At 45.0% G+C, this 21,881-nt stretch overlaps 1 protein-coding gene across 2 annotated transcripts in view; it reads left to right on the top strand.

Moving 5' to 3' along the window:
• The window catches only part of KCNQ3 (potassium voltage-gated channel subfamily Q member 3), a 173,583-nt gene that overhangs the window by 125,197 nt on the left and 26,505 nt on the right, over positions 1-21,881 (top strand). For both annotated transcript variants that reach the window (XM_026678546.2, XM_087962201.1), the window contains exons 2-6: positions 7,136-7,226; positions 12,984-13,110; positions 15,412-15,584; positions 16,684-16,836; positions 18,184-18,294. In XM_026678546.2, the coding sequence (XP_026534331.2) occupies positions 7,136-7,226; positions 12,984-13,110; positions 15,412-15,584; positions 16,684-16,836; positions 18,184-18,294 (655 nt within the window). The remainder of the gene's footprint in view (positions 1-7,135; positions 7,227-12,983; positions 13,111-15,411; positions 15,585-16,683; positions 16,837-18,183; positions 18,295-21,881) is intronic.

Genomic DNA, 21,881 nt, shown 5'->3' with positions numbered 1-21,881 from the left:
TTTATAGCTCATTTGGACAATATAATAAATAAAGCAGCCCAGCTTGTTATAATAATGCTCTCTGCTGGAAGTTTGATAAAATTATCTGCATTAACAAATGTCAAGGGGGAAGGAGGAGGAGGAGGAGGAGGAGGAGGAGGAGGAGGAGGAGGAGGAGGAGGAGGAGGAACAGTCTGAAATATTAGCCTATCATCTGAGAGAATGGAAGCAATGCTATATTCCGTTGAGAATCATTGTTGCTCACTTCAGCTAAATGTTTCGAGAAACTACACAGAGCTTTTTTCTGGTGAATGTTGATCGCTTTTGCTAAAGTCTTCAGTTCTTTAAAATACCTGATTTTTGTACAAATGGTTGTCCTGCTGTCTGGGTTGCTGATGGATTGCATATCGAAACACTTACTGAACACTAGAATAAAAGACTTTTTTTTGTGTCTAAGTGTAATATATTGTTACAGTATGTCAGGATCAATTTAAGAGTTCTGATAACATGAAGACCAACGTATTGTTGATGCAAATTCACCTTCAATAGCAATAGCACTTAGATTTATATACTGCTTCGTAGTGCTTTGATAACCTCTTTGAATGGTTAACACATTCAGTATATTGTCTGTCATGCCCCTGGTGGAGACTGACTCTGAGGGAGAGGAGGAATAGCCAACAGGAAGTGGAAGTGTGGCTCCGGAGGTTGTGGAGGAGGCTGGGGAAGGGCAGAGGCCGGCTGGGCAGTCAGAGGAGGACCCAGGCCCATCCCCTCTCCATCCTAGGGCACACAGGGAGGAGAGGATAAGGGAGAAATGTGGTCTATGGGGGAGGAGAGGGCCTTGATCCTCTTCATGGGCTGCAGCTGTGACAACTGAATAAGAGTACGGACCTGTGTAAGGTCGAACGCTGGAAACAAAGCGTGGAAATATCTCTAGTTTATGGTTCCTCTCTGAGTTTGGCGTCCTTCCCAGTGTGTGTTATCTGTGGACATCCTCCAGCCCTTATCTTGCCTATGTGTGGCTTTTTCTCTTCTTGTAACTGTTTGTGTGGGAGTTTTTTGGCTTCCGTCAAGAATATTTGGAGCTTGGAAGCACAGTGAAGGAATAAAAGGGGCTTCACCTGTTTTCTGTGACTGTGTTTGTTTTGTATCCCACCCTGGGTCATCACATTGTCCCTAAAAATCTGGGTCCTCATTTTACTGACCTCGGAAGGTTGGAAGGCTGAATCAACCTTGAGCCAGGAAGAATTGAACTGCTGGCAGCTGGCAGACAGCAGAAGTAGCCTGCAATATTGCATTCTAAGCACTGTGCCACCACGGCTCTTCAAGGTAGGAATCAGCTGCTATTCCTCTACTGCTCATAATTCCCATTAAAAAAAGCAAAAATCATGCGTGAAGTTACAATAAAAGGACCCTGAGGATTTTACTCAACTAGTCATTGCTGACTCTTGAAGGCTGTGCTCATCTCCATTTCAAGGTCACTGAGCCAACGCACTCTGAAGACATTTCCACAGCCATGTGGCCAGCATGACATCACAGAACGCTACTACCTTCCCACCAAAGTGGTACCTATTATCTACTCACATTTGCATGTTTTTCGAACCGGTAGTTTGGCAGGAGCTGAGGTGAGGATGAGAACTCACCCCATCAAATGGCGCTTGGATCTCGAACCTGAGCTGCTGGCTTTCCCATCTTAACCTCTGAGCCACAGCGCCACCCATGAACATTACACATAATCCTTAATTTACAACAATCACATTTTCAGTGCCATTGTAACTTTGAACAGTCACTAAATGAACTGTTGTAAGTCGAGGATTAGCTGTAGTTCATCGTTCATCGTGTTGTGAAACTTCAGCCATAGTTTTAGCAGGCTTTATGAACCAGGCAACCTTGTAGAAATGTCACAAAACTTACTTGCTTGGACATAGTCATGTATATGCACACAAGAATTACATTGTGTTAACCTTGGTTTCAGTATGTTAGATAAACACCACAATTAAGTGAAATATTATAGTTTTACAAAGACTATTTATGAGGCAATGCAGGTTTTTCTTTCTTTATTTGAATATGATCTGTTGAGTAAGCTAAGATATCCTGGCCTAGGTAGAACCCTTAAGTAGGAAGATTCTATTAGTTATGATAATTGCAGCAGTATTGTTAAGACACACAAAGATGGAGAAATTTTGAAATGCCCACAACCGGGGAGTGGATTGTGAAGATGGCTGAATTAGCAGAGATGGCAGAAGTGACCTATTTGGCGAAGAACAAAATAATAAGTACCTTTAATAAAAGACTGGAAACCTTGTATAGATTTTTTGCTGAAAATGGAAAGAAGTGAAATGGTGATTTCTGGATTTGATGATTGAAAAAGGATTAAATAAAAAGATGAAGGGATTGTTGTACAGTTAAAGAGGGAGGAGGAATAATGAGTTTGTAACTACTGTAAAGAAAGGCAGAAGTTTCTTCTTTAATTATCTCCCCCCTTTCTTGAATTGTATTGTTTTCTGCAATTTTTCTTTGTCCTTTCTCTCTCTTTCTTTTATATATTTTTGAATTTGTCTTTCAATCTCTCTCCCTCTCTCTCTGACAGACAGACAGACAGACAGAACAGAACAACAGAGTTGGAAAGCACATAAACACAACTAAGTAGTGGTTAGTTGTTAATGGTCAAGCATTTAGCCAAGAAAAAGCCAAACATTTTGTAATTTAGTGCAGAGAGTGAACCTACCCACTAAAATATAGCACTACGTGAGAACTAGACAACAATAGTGGTTAAAAGCACTGGACAGAAATACAGAGATTTGAAGTTCTGGTCTCACTTTAGACATGAAACCTGCTGGGTGATTTTGGACCAGTCCTTCACTTTCAGCCAGAAGGAGGCGAGAGTAAAGCACTTTTGAAATTGTTGCAAGAAAACTTAGAGGGACTTATCCATACGGTCACCACAACTGACTCAAAAGAACACACACACACACACACACAAACACACACACAACCCCCTCCCAACAGTAGTTTATCTGCTCATTTATGGTATGCATGCCACCCAAAGCTCCGTCCACCAGCTGAAAAGTTCTAGCATTCGCATAACGAAGACATTTCTGAAAACAGTGCATGAATCAAACCTGACCCTTACCTCAGCCAAAGCAATCTCACCAAGCCATAAAGCAAATTTTGATGGCTGCTATCATGATTGGGAGACAAAGTGTGACCTTGATGTTTGGAAAGGAGGAGTATAATTTGGGATGTCTCCTTCCTTGTGTACATTTCAGGGGACAGCTGACAAACCTCAATAACTCTCTCTCTCTCTCTTCTTTCTCCCTCCTTCCTCCTCCCTTGGTCTGCCTCTCTCTTGGTCCTCCTCCTCCCTCTCCCCTCCTCCTCTCCCTCTCTTGGTCTCTCTCTCTCTTCCTCCCTCCCCTCTCTTGGTCTGGTCTGTCTGTCTGTCTGTCTGTCTCCTCCCTCTCCCTCCCCCCACTCCTTGGTCTCCCTCTCCCACTCTCTTCTTTGGTCTTTCTCTCTCTCTCTCTCTCCTCCCCCTCTTGGTCTTCTCTGTCTGTCTCCCTCCCCTCCCTCCCTCTCCCACTCTCTTGGTCCTCTCTCCCCTCCTCCCTCCCCCTCTCTCTTGGTCTGCCTCTCTCTCTCTCTCTCTCCCTCCTCCCCCCTCTTGGTCTGCCTCTCTCTTGGTCTGTCTGTCTGTCTCCCTCCCTCTCTCCCTCCCTCCCTCTCCCACTCTCTTGGTCTCTCTCTCTCCCTCCCTCCCTCCCCCTCTCTCTTGGTCTTTCTCTCTCTCTCTCTCCTCCTCTCCTCCCTCCCCCTCTCTTGGTCTGTCTCTCTCTCTCTCCCTGGTCTGTCTCTCTCTCTCTCCCTCCCTCCCTCCCTCCCTCTCTTGGTCTGTCTCTCTGTCTCTCTCTCCTCCCTCCCTCTCTCTTGGTCTTTCTCTCTCTCTCTCTCCCCTCTCCTCCCTCTCTCTTGGTCTGTCTCTCCCTCCCCCTCCCTCCCTCCCTCTCTCTCTTGGTCTCTCTCTCTCTCTCTCCCTCCCTCCCCTCTCTCTTGGTCTGTCTCTCTGTCTCTCCCTCCCTCCCTCCCCCCCCCTCTCTCTCTCTCTGTGTGTCAGTGGTGGGATTCAAATTTTTTTTGCTACTGGTTCTGTGGGTGTGGCTTGGTGGGTGTGGCTTGGCATGGTGAGCGTGACAGGGGAAGGATACTGTAAAATCCCCGTTCCCTCCCCACCCCACTAGCCTGCTTTCCAGTTCCGTTCTCTTGTGCAGGGCAACAAAAGAAGACCCAGCCGATCAGCTGGGACTTGGGAGGCAGAGAATAGATGGGGGCAGGGCCAGTCAGAGGTGGTATTTGCCGGTTCTGCAAACTACTCAAAATTTCCGCTACCGGTTCTCCAGAACTGGTCAGAACCTGCTGAATACCACCTCTGGTGTGTGTGAGAGAGAGAGAGGGAGGGGGAGCTGCAAAGCTGTGAGTATGGCTTTTTAAGAGATGAACTTATTCGTGATAAAATAGTTCTAGGTGTCATTAGTGAAAGCACACACCAACCGCCTTTTGAGGGGACATAATTTAAGTTTACAGGCAGCACTTGAGATATGTCGCACCACAGAACTTACTGACAAACGGATGAAAGCTTTGCAGCAGGATAAACAGATTGACGGTGTCAATGCAGCCTCCGAGCAACAGCTAAGGATGAAGAACCACCACCACAAATGCCAGCACAAAACTCATCAACACAACTCTCTCTCTCCCCCCGCCCTCTCTCTCCGTGTGTGTGTGTGTGTGTGAGAGAGAGAGAGAGAGAGAGAGAGAGAGAAAGAGAGAGAACACAATTAGAATTCTGTCTGAAATCCACCTTTGTTTCCTAAGAGACGGAAATTGCAAGTTTATGTAACAAGTCACTGCTTTATTAAAGTCTATTAATTTTTTATTTTTTTTGCCAAGGGCCAGTTTCCTTTCTGTGTATGTCATTTTGGGTTCCATAACAGATGGAAGGCATTATATAGATGTACTGGGGAAAAAAAGAGATAGAAAATAAATAATCCTGACCCATAAGCAAACGTTTAATAGATGCTGGATTTCTCCTAACAGTATGCCGTTTTAGCTTATCAAACTATTTTTCCTCACTTGGCCATAAGCAAAATGATTAGGATCATTTTTATATATTTACTGCTATGTCTTAGAGATTTCACAGTGTTTTGTAACTATTCCCAGAGGGAGGGAAAGTATGAAACACCTTCCCCACCCTTTTAGAAGAAAAACAATATAAACTTTCTCCTTTGCTATTTATTCTCCAAAAGCAGCTTCAAAAGTTATCCAGTACAGTGATTTCTTTTAGAAAACTTGGTTTAGCTGAAACCAGACTCAATTTAATTTCATTTAAATGTGAAATTAAACATGATAAATACTCCCATCCCATTAAATTAAATTAAATATGATAAATAGGGGTACTTTTATCACATTAAAAATAAATAACGTTCCAAAGCCTTGGACTGAACCCAACAGCTAATGAGTCTGTTCTGAACATGGATGTTTGCTGCCTCCCAGTGGCTAAAGTGAATTAGTTCATTTTTGGAAACGAATCTGTATGAAATGAATAAAGCATAAAGATGCTTTGGTCTTTTGGTTTCGTATTGTGTTCCTCTCTTCCGTGCATGGCCATGAAAACCTTAATAGTTCTTTTTAATTAATTAAATCCTGCTGCCCTTGTCTGAAATGGTCTGAAATGCTTAAGCAGGAGGCTAGATTAAAAGACCCCCCAAGGCAGTGGTATAATTCAAATTTTTTTACTACCGGTTCTGTGGGTGTGGCTTGGTGGGCGTGGCATGCTTGGTGGGCATGGCAGGGGAAGAATACTGCAAAATCCCCATTCCCTCCCCACCCCACTAACCTGCTTTCCAGCTCCGTTCTCCTGTGCAGGGTAACAAAAGAAGACCCAACCAATCAGCTGGGACTCGGGAGGCAGCAAATAGATAAGGGCGGGGCCAGTCAGTATTTGCCGGTTCTCCAAACTACCCAAAATTTCCACTACCGGTTCTCCAGAACTGATCAGAACCTGCTGAATACCACCTCTGCCCTTCTAGGTTCCTTCCAACTCTATTCTACTCACTAACTATAAGTAGTCCTCAATTTACAACCGTAATAGGGATGGAAAATTCATCCTTACTTGGCATGATCATTAAGCGAGGCCTCCTAAGACTGCATGTGATTTTATGACCTTCTTTTGATGTGGTCGTTAAGCAAGAGAGTTGCCAAGTGCCTAGGTGTCGTGTGACTGGGGAGATGCTATGAGGGTCTTAAATAAATCACATTTTTCAACATTATATCCCACTTTCTCAAAAAAATAAAACCCAACTGGAAAATAAGCCCTAGCGTGATTTTTCAGTATGCTCGTAATATAAGCCCTACCTCAAAAATAAGTTTCAGTTAAGATCCTCAGCCAGACGGATGCATTTAGTACCATATTTCTTCTAAAATATGACCTAAGCAGAAAATAAGCCCTAATGCATCTTTTGGAGCAAAAGTTAATATAAGACCCATTCTTATTTTCAGAGAAACCCAGTTGTAACTTCAAATGGTCATTAAGCAAATGGTCTTAAATTGAGGATTGTGCTTACAGGAAGTCCTTGACTTACAACAGTTCATTTAGTGACCGTTTGAAATTACAACGGCACTGAAAAGAGTGACCGACGACTGTTTTTCACACAATGATCTCAGCATCTCCAGGGTCACGTGATCAAAATTCAGATGCTTGGCAATTGACTCATATTTATGACAACTTTAGTATCCTGGGGTCACGAGATCCCCTTTTGCGACCTTCTGATAAGCAAAGTCAATGGAGAAGCTAAGATTCATTTAACATCCGGGTTACTAACATAACCACTAAAGTGATCCACTTAGCAACTGTGACCAAAGAAGTCGTAAAATAGGGCGAAACTTTTTAAATGACTGTCTCCCTTATGCAACAGAAACTTTGGGCTCAACTGTAGTCATAAGTCAAGGACTACCTGTATTTTGGGGGATAATATTGGATCCTTGGCTTAACAAGAAACTTTCTCTCTCTCTCTCTCTCTCTTCTGCCGCAACTCTTTTAGAGAACTGCTGGTCGAAAGAATACCTGATAATATTTCATTTCCCCTCTTCTCTCGTCCTCCAGATTTCTGATTGTGCTGGGATGCCTGATTTTAGCAGTGCTGACTACTTTTGGAGAATACGAAAAAGCTTCTGGATATTGGCTGTTGCTTTTGGTAAGCATAGACAGGCTTATTGCAAAGTTATTGTTGATATCCCCGTTCTGCCGAGGCAACTTGGACAGGGTTCCTTCCCTTGATGGAGTTTAATACCTTTAATTTATTTGTCCAATTTATGTGGCCACACATTTCAACCCAAAGTGGCTCTGAGTGGCATAGAACAAAACCGAATCTGTAGAGATTTCTCACTCCTCCAGGAGGCAACTGGACTTACTTGCTTTTCTTTTCTTTTCTTTTCTTTTCTTTTCTTTTCTTTTCTTTTCTTTTCTTTTCTTTTCTTTTCTTTTCTTTTCTTTTCTTTTCTTGACATTTCGCTTCTCAGCTTCTTCAGCTCTGACTGGATAGTGGGGGAATGGAAGGATTTATATTATTTAGGAAAAAAACAAGAAAGCCCAGTTGCCTCCTGAAAAAGCACCACTGGGGCAATAAAAACCAAGTATTAAAAACTTTTTGCAATCTCATTAAAACAATCAACCTGGATAAAACAAGACCATGACAGGGGAAATATTTACATGCAGTACAACTAGAATTCAGGCTACCTATTTGATCCTGAGGCTTTCTGGGGAAGAAAAAAACACAAAACCTCCCACATTTTGAGAGCTTTGCAGAAGGTTGTTGGGGTGATCTAACTTCATTTAGGAGGGATGACGATCCAGAAGGCGGATGCAGTGGCCAAATTGGCTCGCTTCCTAGATCCCATCAGGTAGAACTCTTCTGTGGGTGAGACCTGTGCTGGAGGGGGATAAACGGAATCATGAAGAGGAGATCCCTCAGATGACATAGCACGTGCCACATCAAGTTTTCAAGGTCAAAGCCAGCACCTTGAATTCAGTAGTGGGATTAAAAAAAAAATTAGTACTGGTTCTGTGGGCATGGCGTGCCATGGAGGGCGTGGCATGGTGTAGCTTGGTGGGCGTGGCAGGGGAAGGATACTGCAAAATCCCCATTCTGTCCCCACCCCACTAACCTGCTTTCCAGCTCCTTTCTCCTGTGCAGGGCAACCAAAGAAGACCCAGCCGATCAGCTGGGACTCAGGAGGCAGAGAATAGATGGAGGCGGGGCCAGTCAGAAGTGTTATTTGCCGGTTCTCCGAACTACTCAAAATTTCCACTACCGGTTCTCCAGAACTGGTCAGAACCTGCTGAATATCACCTCTGCTTGAATTGGACTTGGAAGCAAACTGTCAACCAAGGCAGGTCACAGAGCAGAGAGCAAGATGTGTCTATCTAAGGACCCACATATATCTGCTTATACCACCACACTTTATATTTACTGAAGCTTCTGGGTACACTTTCAAGGAGAGTGCCATGTACAGCCTACTGCAGTAGTCTATTTAGGAGGTGACCAAGACATGAGTGACTGAGAACAGAACCTCATAGTCCCAGAAACAGGTTCAACTGGCACACAACATCAAGTTGCACAAAGGCCCTCCTGGCTACCACTCCCACCTGCTTTTTAAAGATCAGAGGTACCCCCAGATTGCACACCAGCTGTGTTTGGAGTTGTGTCACCCCATTCATAACCAACAATGTTCTAATTCTCGATGGCTTTATAATACCTTGGTAAGACCACAGTTGGAATACTGTGTCCAGTTTTGGTCTCCACAGTATAAAAAAGATGTTGAGACTCTGGAAACAATGCAGAGAAGAGCCTAAAATTAGGGGACTGGAGGCTAAAACATATAAAGAACATTTGCTGGAATTGGGTATGTCTAGTTTAATGAAAAGAAGGACTAGTGGGTGACATGATAGCAATGTTCAAATAGCTAAGGGGTTGTTCCAAAGGTGTTTTTTCAGGAGGCAACTGGACTTTTTGGGGTGTTTTTTTTTTAAAGACATTTCGCTTCTCATCCAAGAAGCTTCTTCTGTTCTGACAGAATAGTGGGGGAATGGAAGGATTTATATTCCTTGCAGACAGCTGGTCATTTGCATCCTTTTAGAGGGTCGTTGAAGCACTTGGACAACCAGGGGCACTACTCAGGTGACCCTGAAAATCCAGATAAACCTCCAAGTGCTTCAACGACCCTCTAAAAGGATGCAAATGACCAGCTGCCTGCAAGGAATATCAATCCTTCCATTCCCCCACTATCCTGTCAGAACTGAAGAAGCTTCTTGGATGAGAAGTGAAATGTCTTCAAAAGAAAAAACAAGAAAGAAAGTCCAGTTGCCTCCTGAAAAAGCACCTTTGGGACAACCATGACCTGGATGACTGAGAATCTCTACAGACTTCTATCTCAGGGACTGCCACAAAGAAAAGGGAGTCAAGCTATTCTCCAAAGCCCCTGAGGGCAGGACAAGAAGCAATGGGTGGAAACTAATCAAGGAGAGAAGCAACTTAGAACTAAGGAGAAATTTCCTGACAGTTAGAACAATTAATCAGTGGAACAGCTTGCCTCCAGAAGTTGTGGATGCTCCATCACTGCAGGTTTTTAAGAAGAGATTGGACAACCATTTGTCTGAAGTGGTGTAGGGTTTCCTGCCTGAGCATGGGGTTGGACTAGAAGACCTTCAAAGGTCCCTTCCAACTCTGTAATTCTGTGAAAACTCAAAACCACTTGCCAGGGTTTAATTGAAGATTTTATAATCTAGTATAGGTGGTGAAGAGCAACTAACTCTAAATGGCTGGGTGGATGATAAAAGAACACAAGTATTTCTGCTTCAAGAATGCATTGATTAAGTACTCTCTTAATGGATCGTTCTTACCCAAGACTTTCCAAGCCCCGGATGGTATTGAGTGCTCTAGATGATAAAAAAAAGAAAGCAAGCCATGAGTAAAATCTTTGCATGAATGGGCAAATTAGCAGGAGCGAGCAGCCTCTAAAGTTGGCTATATCGCTTTGCCAAAGAAGCAACCCCATCTAACGGAGGTCGGCTGTGTCACCGGGATCCCATAGACGGTCTCCTCTATCAATGAAATGTGGGGGTTAATTGGACATTTTAGGAAGGAAAGAGATGGCAGGGGCATGCTGTAATTGCCAAAGGTCCACTCTTCAATCCTTAGCCTCTCCAGTTAATAAGCTCAGATGGCCACCTCTGCTCCTGCCCTTGGAGAGCTGTTGCACTAGAGCAGACAGTCCCGGGTTGAGCAGTCTTTCTTGATGTAAGGGACTTCCTTGGTTTCCAGTAGAAGTGGACAAAATAGATCAGAATCAAAATGTCCTGACTCTTGAAGGCTTGTTCCTGGCTTGCTGGAAATGCTCCGTTATCGGAGCAAGCATTTCCCAACCTTACTAGAAAATGCTGTGAGGTCAGAATCGGTCAATTCAACCTTACAGGATGTCTTCTATGATTGGAAATTTAGTGGAAAGATTCCATGGTTGGAATGGACCATCTCAACTTTTCTAGAAGGGTTCTAGGCTTGAAATGGGCTGTGATGACCCGGGGCGTGGCACGAAGGGAACACAGTCAGATAAGCAATAAAGAGTCCCTTTATTATCTCCAACTTTGCCCCCAATGTCCAGGTTACCTTCTGGCTGGAGAAAAACTCTCCCAGGAACAGCCTTTGGGCTGCAGAGAATCAAGTCCAAAACATGAGCAACACAAACTGTAACGTAAAGTCCAAACAAGCCAAACTGAAGTAATTAGTTGGCAGGGCAGGAGCAAGAATTCCAGACTTGAAGGACGGCAAAACTCACACAGTTGGGAAGACGCCAGGAACACAGATAAGCCACTACAACACAGGATAAAGTCACGTTTGCTCCCAGCAGCCTGCCGCACGCAGCCTGCCTTTCTTATCAACTTTCATTCCCAGGTGTGGCTAATGAAGGGAATCAGGGCCCTTTCCTCCCCCTTAAGCCACGCAACCCACATTGCTCTCTTCTCTGTTCCTCCATGCATGCCCTAGGATGAAGAGGGGGTGGGCCTGGTTCATCCTCTGAACTCCCTCTCCCTTGTTCTATCTCTTCTCCTGCTCTGCCCAGCTGGACTGCCCTTCCCCAGCCTCCTCCACAGCCAAAGGAGCCACCCTCCCACTCCCTGTCAGCTGTCTGGCTTCCTCCTCAGATTCAGACTCTGACAGAGGCATGACATGGGCTCTTTTTGAGATGGGACCATTTCTACAGAGGTCAGTGACTCTTCCAGTGACCTTCTCAGACTTTGGAATAGAATATACGAGGGCCAGAATGTTTCAACTTTCCCCATAACTTCAGTTTCCAAAGCAAACTGGGTTTTATTTTATTTTCATGGTAGGCTTGTGAGCTCCAGCAAAGTCTGGAAACGAGTCACCTTAGCATAGGTCCCTGCAGGAGGAGGCAAGAAGGAGCAAGGGACCCAAAAGCACATTAGTGCGCCTTAAGTACTAGCATGGGATGTTCCTGAGCACATGCAAAAAGGTGGAGCTTGCAACCTGTCATCACGGGTCACGTCTTGCTCACATCGGTGTAATTATGGCTAGGAACAGATGTCTAAGCATAGAGCAGTGGTCTGGGATGGATAATGGATGAGACCACGGGACAACCATGCCTTATGTTTTCTGGGATTGTTGGGAATCCTCAACATGGCTGAATGGGCTTTAGAAAGGTCTCCCCCCCAATTTGGGTACTTCTGGAGCAAGGGTCCTCCACCCAACAGGTCTAGGCCCACCAGGAAGCAAGACGCACGTGTGAACAAAGTCCCATCTGTGCAGAAGTGGGATCCAGGCCACGGGCGAAAACATGCCACTTCCCCAGTCTGCAGAAAAGCTGCCCTCTATGGAACTGGTCCCTGGTCCCTAAAAAGTTAGGGGGTGCTGTTCTAGAGCCAGTTTGGCCTAGTAGTGAAGGTGCCTGCTTAGGAACCAGGAAACTAGTGTCAACTTTGGGTTAATCACCAGGAGACGGTGAGTTCTAGTCTCACCTTAGGCATAAAAGCCAGCTATGTGGCTTTGGGTTAATCACCAGGAGACGGTGAGTTCTAGTTCCACCTTAAGCATGAAAGCTGGATGGGTGACTTTGGTCCAATCACCAGCAAGACGGTGAGTTCTAGTCCTGCCTTAGGCACGAAAGGCAGCTGGATGACTTTGGGCCAGTCGCTTTCTCTCAGCTCACTAATCTCACAGGGTTGTTGTTGCGAGGACAGTAAGATGAAGAAGGAATAGTAGATATGTCCAGAGGTGGTATTCAGCTGGTTCAGACTGTGCTGGTTGTGGAAATTTTGAGTAGTTCGGAGAAGCGGCAAATACCACCTCTGGTTGGCCCCGCCCACCTGTCTCCCCTGTTACCTCTTCTATACTCCCTTGCTTTATAGCTCAGTTGATTCACAAGGCAGAGCCGATTGCCGCGCTTCAGCTGAGCTAACAAAAACAGCACAGCTCATCAGCGTTGATTCAGAGAGTGGTCTTTGAGCCCAGCATGCGCAAAATGCATGCTGTCAGAACTGGCAGGAAAATTTTTTTGGAAACCCACCACTGGATATGTCTGTTACCTTCTAACACGTACATTCAAGCAATAATAAAGGCAGGATAAAAACCAAATAAACAAATACTTCTTTTGGGCTACTGGCCCCACCAATCCCAGCTCATGGGTTGGATTGACCCATTTGTGAAACATTCTGCTTCCAGCAAGATGCTCCTGATCCAAATAATTTCTTTTGAGCACCTAAGAATGGTTTTATCGAGCGGTTTATATATATATATATATATATATATATATATATATATATATATATATATATATATATATATATATATATATATATATATATATATATATATATATATCCTCTCAAAATTTTGTTATTGCAAGTTTTCTCCACCCTCCCCTGTTCTTCTTTTTGATAGGAAACGTTTGCCATTTTCATATTCGGAGCAGAATTTGCCTTAAGGATCTGGGCAGCTGGCTGCTGTTGTCGATACAAGGGATGGCGCGGGAGGCTGAAATTTGCCAGAAAGCCTCTGTGTATGTTGGGTAAGCACGTGAGGCTTTAACATCACGGCTTCTTTTCCGAGCAGGAGTGGAAAATAAATCAGTTACAGGTTTCTTTTTTTGCTCAGAGACACCAAAATAGACTCTGCCGTGGTAATGAACCTCCGCCATCCATCATTCTTAACTAGAAAAGTTAACACAAAGTGCATTGAGGTGGAAAACCATGCGAAAACAGCATATTTTAAAGACGGTTATATAAATAGAAGCGTTAACTTGTGGCTTGGATGCTTGATGGCCATGTTGCCACTAGAGGGAACTCAAGGACCACCCAAAATAAATGAATTATTATTTTTCTTTTTTTAAAAAAAAGAGCCCAGGTCTGATGAGAGAAGTGATTATTTCCTCATTTTGATTTGCATTCTAACTTTTTTCCAGCTGAAGGTGACCTATATGTAGCATTCTAATCCATCAGGGCTTTTCTAGCACAGTGGGTCATCAACCAGGGGACTACTGATGGTCTGCGAGAAAATGTTGGTGGTCCGCAGAGAAATGTCACTCCCAAAGAATCCCCCAAAGCAATTATCCAGGCTGCGTGGGAACACAAGGCTGCGCCACCCACATGGCCCGCAGGAACACAAGGCTTGCGTCACTTACATTACGAACAACACAAGATAGTGAGGGGAGGGGAAAAGGCAGAGGGGGGACTTGCCCTATACTTGCCCAACGGGGCAAGCTTCTTTCTGCTTCTTTCTTCTTCTGCTTTTGGCTGCACGCAAGGAAAGCAGCAAAAGTCTTTCTTGCTCTCCCCCAAACTCTGCCAGAAATGAGTCTTTGGGACCCTGCAAGGCATCCTGCTTCAAGAGGCTGCATCAGCACGAGAAGTCTCACAAAGACTCATTTCTAGTGAAGTTTGGGGTAGAGAAAGAAAGACTTTTGCTGCTTCTGCTGCTTTCCTTGCATGAAGCCAAAAGTCTCTCTCTCCCCCCTCTCTCTCCCTGAGAACGGAGCTGGAGATGGTATCCTGTGATCCCAAATAAAGAATGATCGATTGGTAGGAAAACAGGGTGGGGAATTTTCCTGCAGATTTTTGGGGGGATTTTCCCAGAGTCTCTGGTCCATGGGATTTAAAATTATGAGTTTGGTGGTCCCCGAGGTCCAAACGGTTGGCAACCCCTGCTCTAGCCCGATTACAACAACCCCATTTGGTAGTGTGAAAGGACAGACTTCCCAAACTTATGGTAAACACTTGTGTTTGTTTCTGCCCCTCCCTTCTCGGCCCTCCCCCATTATCAGGACAAACCATCTGCCAATCCAACCAGAGCTATCAACCAAGCACCCACATTTAAATGAACTGTCATAAATTGAGGACTACCTGTATTGATAAAGTCTCGAAGATATGTAGGTCAGAGGTACTCAACCTCTGGTCCGTGGATCGCCACTGGTCCATGATATGCCAGCAACTGGTCTGTGAAAGCAAGTGAACTCCCATCTGTCGGTTGCAAGCAGCATGCAAAACCAGGCCCCTTCCCGTCCATGGAAAAAAATTTCTCCAATCCATGGTGCCCAAAAGTTTGGGGGCCACTGGTGTAGGTGATATTATCATCATCCTAAAACAACTTATGCAGATAAAGCTGCAAACAAGGAAACTGTATGAACCTGAAACGTATGTTTTCTTAAATTCCCCTGTTGGCCACCAGCCGAATCAGAGGAGGAGGAGGCGTGGGAGTCAGAGTCAGCATCAAGGCATCCTAAGACCTCCAAGGGGGAAGTGGGAATGGAGCTGGCAGAGAGAGAGAGAGAAAAACAGAGGCAGAACCTGGGCAGAACAGAGGCAGAACCTGGGCAGAACCAGAACATCAGCCCTCAGATGGAGAGTCAGCAGATCCCAGGTCTGGAGGTGGCTGATTAGGAAGAGAAGGAACAGCTGGGTCCAGTGCCTGATGCGTGGATGCACAGAAGACAAGAGGAGAGGAGAGGAGAGCAGTGGAAATCTATGGGCCGGTCCTTGGGACCGCTTCTAGCAAAGGCCCACCCTAGCTCTGGGGATAAAAGGCAGGGGGCAGAGATGAATAGCTGTAGCAGACAACTATTCATCTCCCTACTGGACAGACTTGTGACCCTGTGGTGATACAGGAACTTTTTGCCAGAGCTGCTGGTGCTCCGAATAAAGGAAACATTTAGTTAACTACAGAGGGTTTGTTACATTTGAGAGCCAGGTCGGAACAAAGAGCTGTAGAAAATCCACTGCCATTGTTCTCTATGGATACCATCTAGATTTTCAAATGAGTCCTCGGATCTTCACCCTTTCTATGGGCAAGATTTGTTCTCTATCTCTCTCCGCAGATATCTTTGTACTGATCGCCTCTGTCCCAGTGGTAGCTGTTGGCAACCAAGGCAATGTCCTAGCTACATCTCTGAGAAGTCTCCGTTTCCTCCAGATCCTGAGGATGCTGCGTATGGACCGGAGAGGCGGCACCTGGAAGCTTCTGGGATCAGCTATTTGTGCACACAGCAAAGTAAGAAGGGAAGAGATAGGAGAAGAATATTGGTAGCTCAGGGTTGGAGTGGTGCAGTGGCCTAGAGGTGCGGCTTTCACCTCACAACCAGGAGGCTGTGAGTTCGATCCTAGGTAGAGGCTGATATTTCTTTCTCTGGGCACAATGAGAATATATCCGCTGAATAAAACTCTGCATTGGTGACAGGAAGGGCATCCAGCCATTACACAGCTCCATTCAGTTGCCCAGACTCCATCCCGCAAGGGATTATGGGATTGATAAAAGAAGGTGATTGGTAGCTCAGGGCTGAACTGCGGAGTCCTCTGTGAACTTGCTTGTTTCCTTGCAGACATTTCATTACCCAACATCATCAGTGCTAGAAGGAAATGGGGCAGATGGGGAAAGAAAAATAGAATGAAAGCAATGCAGCCGGGAGGGATAAATTGTCCACAAAAGTACCAGTACTGGTCCAGGTTGAATGTTCATAGTAGTTTGGGGATCATTGCTAAAGGGCTGGTATAAGAATGGATCCACACATCAAAAGAGCATCTCCTGACAATAAACCTTTGGATCTACTTCATGTTGATCTTTACACATCAGCATTCTCGTTTGCTAACCTTTCATGTCTGTTTAGACGTCAGGGATAGTTCTGAGCAGGAACATTAATTGCTTCTATTTCTTACCCGTGGTAATCACTGAAGATAATCTCTTGTCGTGCCAAAGAGAATGAGAAACAGCTAGCAACGATGTGGGTGAGAAGATAGACTCGTGAAGAAAGAGGAGGACTTTTTGAGACTCTTGCCCAAAGCAACACAACCTCTTGGGACAACCTTGAGGGGGGTCAGGGTAAATTAATTGAATTAGGTTGAATGTTTCATTGCTTATCCAAGCAGCTTTTTCAGAGTGACTGAAGAAACTACTTGGATAAGCAGCATAACACTTCAAACAAAAACAAAAACAAAAAAAGGAAAAGAAGACCAGTGGCCATGACTCTACTTCCAAAAAACTCTACCTGGATGGCTGAGAATCTTCATCAGCTTAATTTAATTTGCCTAAATTAGGACTCTCATGGTTCGGTGGAGTGTTTTCCTTTTGCTTATGGCAATCTGTTCTCTCTTAGGAGCTCATCACTGCCTGGTATATTGGATTCTTAACCCTTATTCTCTCCTCGTTCCTGGTTTATCTGGTGGAGAAGGACGTGCTTAAGAAAGATGAGGATGGAAAGGAGACCAAAGAGTTTGGGACCTATGCTGACGCCCTCTGGTGGGGACTGGTCAGTATCAACGGTTGATCAAGCCGATCTCTTTCAGATCGTTGGTCTGGTCATTGCAGGATTTTTCTACTTTAGGGACTTGCATGGGCTGTGTTCATACCGCATTGCTGACCCAGGTCAGTTAGTCCTAGTTGTACAGTCTGCTAGGCCTGGGTAGTGTTAGTGCTGATGCAGGCGGGTCTGTGTGTTTTATGATTTGACTTAGAGTGGATACCCAAGTAATGAGTGAATTTTGCAACCGAAATTCCTGTAGACGCAGTCGTTGGGTAGTATTGGTTACAGGTAGAGGAAGGAAAGGAAAGGAAAGGAAAAGAAAGGAAAGGAAAGGAAAGGAAAGGAGGAAGGAGATGGATGGGAGGGAGAGGTTAGAAAAGGAATGGAGATGGGTGGGGGAAGGAAGGAAGGAAGGAAGGAAGGAAGGAAGGAAGGAAAGAAGGAAAGAAGAAAGAAAGAAAGAAAGAAAGAAAGAAAGAAAGGAAAAGAAAGAAAGAAAGAAAGAAAGAAGATGGATGGGTGGGAGGGGTAAAATAGGGAAGGGAGATGGGTGTGGAAAGGAAGGGAAGAAGGAAGGAAAGAAGGAAGGAAGGAGAAGGAGGGGATGGAGGGGAAAGAGAAGGAACGGAGATGGGTGGGGAAGGAAGGGAAGAAGGAAGGAAAGATGGGAGGATGGGAGGGAGGGGTTCGAGAAGGAAGGGAGATGGGTGGGGGAAGGAAGGGAAGAAGGAAGGAAGGAGATCGATGGGAGGGGGTAAGAGAAGGAAGGGAGATGGGTGGGGGAAGGAAGGGAAGAAGGAAGGAGATAGATGGGAGAGAGGGGTAAGAGAAGGAAGACAGGTAGGGGAAGGAAGGAAGGAGTAGGGGATGAATGGATGGATAGATGGGGAGGAGGGAGGAAGGGATGGAGGAGTGTAGGAGAAAGAAGGGAAGGAAGGAGTAAGGGATGGATGGGGATGAGGGAGGGAGGAAAGGCAGGAGGGAAGGAGAAAGAAGGGAAGGAAGGAAGGAAGGAAGGAAGGAAGGAAGGAGTAGAGGTGGATGGAGGTATGGAAGGGGAGAAGGGATGGAGGGAGAGTAGGAGAAGATAGGAAGGAGAAAACATTTTACAGTCTTGTGTGAAAACAAAACTTGCGGAATGACCGTTCTGCACCATATTCCAGCAGACTGAAAAATCTTACGGACAGTAGTAAATGCCCAGGGCCCTCCAGGGCATAGCTCCTCAGCCTTACCAGTCAGGTGAGATGCAGAGGTCTGGGTGTGGAAGGGGGCATCTGGAAATGCCAAGGAATCATTCTTCTTGCCCGTTTGCTTTGTCTTTCTTACAGACTGTCCCAAACCTTCTCCCCACAGATTACGCTGGCAACAATCGGCTACGGGGACAAGACACCCAAAACCTGGGAAGGGCGCTTGATCGCAGCAGGGTTTTCCTTAATCGGAGTTTCATTTTTTGCCCTTCCGGCTGTAAGTTTCCTCAAGGACTTCCTGACAGAGAAGGGTTGCCGCCCAGTGGTGGGATTCAAACTTTTTAACTACCGATTCTGTGGGCATATGACCAGGTGGGCATGGCCAGGTGATCATGTGACTGGGTGGGCGTGGCTATGGGCTGTGCCGTGCGATTTGGATTAGCTAGAAAGCAAGAAATCCGATGATTTCCTGCTTTCTAGCTAATCTAAACCGCGTGGCACAGCTGATCGTCAGAAATACAGGTTTGGTGAAACCGGTAGCATTTTTTTTTTTACTGGTTCGCTCAAACCAGGCTGAACCAGTAGAATCCCACCACTGCTTCTGCCCTGAAATCTTCCTTGCAATTCCAGAAAGTTTCTTCCTCTGGAAATATAAAGGGCATCCGTTTCTGTATGCTTGAGAATTTCTTCTTGATTTTTTTCTTTTAATTTTGGAGGTAGCATTGCTGGCTTCCGTGATGTATCTCTCTATCGCTCTGGTGCCATACTAGCTGCTCAAACTTTTCAATGCAGATAGTCCTTGACTTACGATCACAATCGAGCCCCAATCTCTGTTGCTTTTTTTATTATTAATAATTTTTATTTTGAATACAAAAAATACAAACATATACATCTAAATACAAAAAAGAAAAAAAAAAAAAATACAAATATTACAGTGCACTCCCCACCCCTGAGACCTTTTTCCCACTTATATATTCTTATTCTATAACAATTAAAAGATATACAATATATTCCAATTGTGACCTTATCTCCTCCAATCTATATTCTTGAGTATGTTTTTTTCCCTTTTGCCTTCCACCCACACTGTTTTTATAAAATCCCCCCCATATTACATTATAATTGTTTGCTTTAATCATCCTTTTTTAAATTTAATTTCTGTTGTTAATTTATCATTTGTTGCCTTACTCCAAATTTCATAATACCCCTCATTTCTTTGAATATCCCAATTTTGCCCCCAATATTTAGAATAGAATTCTTTATTGGCCAAGTGTGATTGGACACACAAGGAATTTGTCTTGGTGCAAATACAAACAGTATACATAAAAGAAAAGATCCATTTGTCAAGAGTCAAGAATCATCAGGTACAACACTTAATAATAGTCATAGGGTACAATAAGCAATCAAATCATACTAGGAAACAGTCAATATAAATTATAAGGATACAAGCGACAAAGTTGCAGTCATACAGTTACAAGTGGGAGGGGATGGGTGATAAAGAGTGATGAGAAGATTAACAGTAACTGTAATGCAGACTTAGTAAATAGTTGGACAGTGTTGAGGAAATTACCGTATTTGCCGGCGTATAAGATGACTTTTTGCCCTGAAAAAGATGCCTCCAATTGGGGGTCGTCTTATATGCCGGGTTGTCTTATACGCCGGCAAATAGTAATTGGGAAGCACTGCGGCTGCCAGCTGGCTGAGGCACTTTGCGCACTGTGGAAGCGAATCCCGTGAAGCCGAAAGGAGCAGCCAGCCTTCTCCCAGCTCCCAAGGAAGCGAGGCTCGCACCGCCCGAGCTCCGCTGAGGTATCCGGCTGGGGCTGTCAGGAGTTGTTACTGCTGGCGCGCTCGCGCGCTCCAGTCCCGCGTTGCCTCAGGAAGGAAAGGCAAAACCAGGAGCCGCTGCTGCCATTGCAAGCGCCGCGCTGCTCTTCCTTTTGCCTTTCCTTTCCGAGGCAACGCGGGACTGGAGCCGCGCGCGAGCCGCGCCAGCTGTAACAACTCCTGACAGCCCCAGCCGGATACCTCAGCGGAGCCCGGCGGTGCGAGCCTCGTTTCCTTGGGAGCTGGGAGAAGGCTGGCTGCTCCTTTCGGCTTCACGGATTCGCTTCCACGGTAGACAAAAGTGCCTCAAAAAAAAAAAAAAAAGTGCAAAAGTGGAAGGTGTGCGGAAGAGGGAGCGAGTATATAACAAACTATATTTTGAGTGGAAATGTTGGGGGTCGTCTTATACGCCGGGTCGTCTTATACGCCGGCATATACGGTATTTGTTTAGCAGAGTGATGGCGTTCGGGAAAAAACTGTCCTTGTGCCCAGTTGTTCTGGTGTGCAGTGCTCTATAGCAGGGGTCCCCAACCACCGGTCCGCGGACCGGTACCAGTCCGTGGAACAAGTCCTACCGGGCCGCTGGTTTGCTGGGCGCCGCCATCTTGTTTTAATGAAAAAGTGCTTCCGGTGAGCTTTTCCGGGTAGAAAGCTCACCGGAAGCACTTTTTCATCAAAACAAGGTGGTGGCGCCATGAAAAGGTTGGGATACCGGGCCGCGCATAAAAAAGGTTGGGGATCACTGCTCTATAGCATCGTTTTGAGGGTAGGAGTTGAAGCAGTTTATGTCTGGAATGTGAGGGTTCTGTAAATATTTTCACAGCCCTCTTTTTGACTTGTGCAGTGTACAGGTCCTCCATGGAAGGCAGGTTGGTAGTAATTGTTTTTTCTGCAGTTCCAATTACTGTCTGAAATCTGTGTCTGTCTTGTTGGGTTGCAGGACCAAACCAGACAGTTATAGAGACGCAGATGACAGACTCAATAATTCCTCTGTAGAACTGGATCAGCAGTTCTATAGAGGCCATCACCAATCTAGCTGCCATTATCAAATTTACAATCAATTCATTTTTTGCTTCATTTATATCCTGTTTTTTCTACCAGCAACAATAATCTCTGTTATTAAGTGAGTTTTGCCCCATTTTACAGCCTGTCTTGCCACAGCTGTTCAATGAATCTCTGCAGTGGATATGTTAGGAATCTGGCTTCCCCATTGGCTTTGCTTGTTGGAAGGTTGCAAAAGGGGATCATGTGACCTTGGGACACATAGCAACGGTCGTAAGTACGAACCAGTTGCCAAGCGCCTGAATTTTGATAACGGGAGGCTTCTAAAGTCGTAACTTTGAAAAAGTCACTTTTTTCCAGTGCCGTTGTAACTTTGAACGATTATTAAATGAACTGTTGTAAGTCGAGGACTACCTGTATAACAGAACTGGAAGATTTTAAGAAGAGACTGGACAGCCACTTGTCTGAAATGGTATAAGATCTCCTGGTTGAGCAGGGGACTAGACTAGAAGACCTCCAAGGTCCCTTCCAGCTCTATTCTATTCAGTCAAGATAGGGTTTTAACTCACATCATCCTATGAGATTTAATGGGAAGTCAGAGAAATGGCAGAATGCTGATAAAATTGTGCAATAAACAAACAGTAAACAAACACCATATGCTATGGTCACATTGAAGCCAAATAGGGGGACTGGAGGCTAAAACATATGATGATCGGTTGCAGGAACTGGGCATGGCTAGTCTAGTGAAGAGAAGGACCAGGGGAGACAGAAGAGCAATATTTGAGGGGCTGCTACAGAAAGGAAGGGGTCAGACTATTTTCTAAAGCACCTGTAGGCCAGACAAGGATGGAAACTGATCAAAGGGAGATTTAACTTGGAAATAAGGAGAAATTTTCTGACAGTGAGAGCAATCAACCCATGGAACAGAAGTTGCCCTCGGAAGTTGTGGGAGCGCTATCATTTGAGACTTTCAAGGGGAGATTGGACTGCCATTTGTCAGAAATGGTGTAGGGTCTCCTGCTTGGATGGGGGGTTGGA

This window comes from Notechis scutatus, chromosome 3 (assembly GCF_049901735.1).
Source record: "Notechis scutatus isolate UNSWTSFEM ecotype Mainland chromosome 3, rNotScu1.2, whole genome shotgun sequence".
NCBI lineage: Eukaryota > Metazoa > Chordata > Lepidosauria > Squamata > Elapidae > Notechis > Notechis scutatus.
The sequence above is the reverse complement of the archived record's forward strand: the minus strand, read 5'-3'. Positions and strand labels throughout refer to the sequence as shown.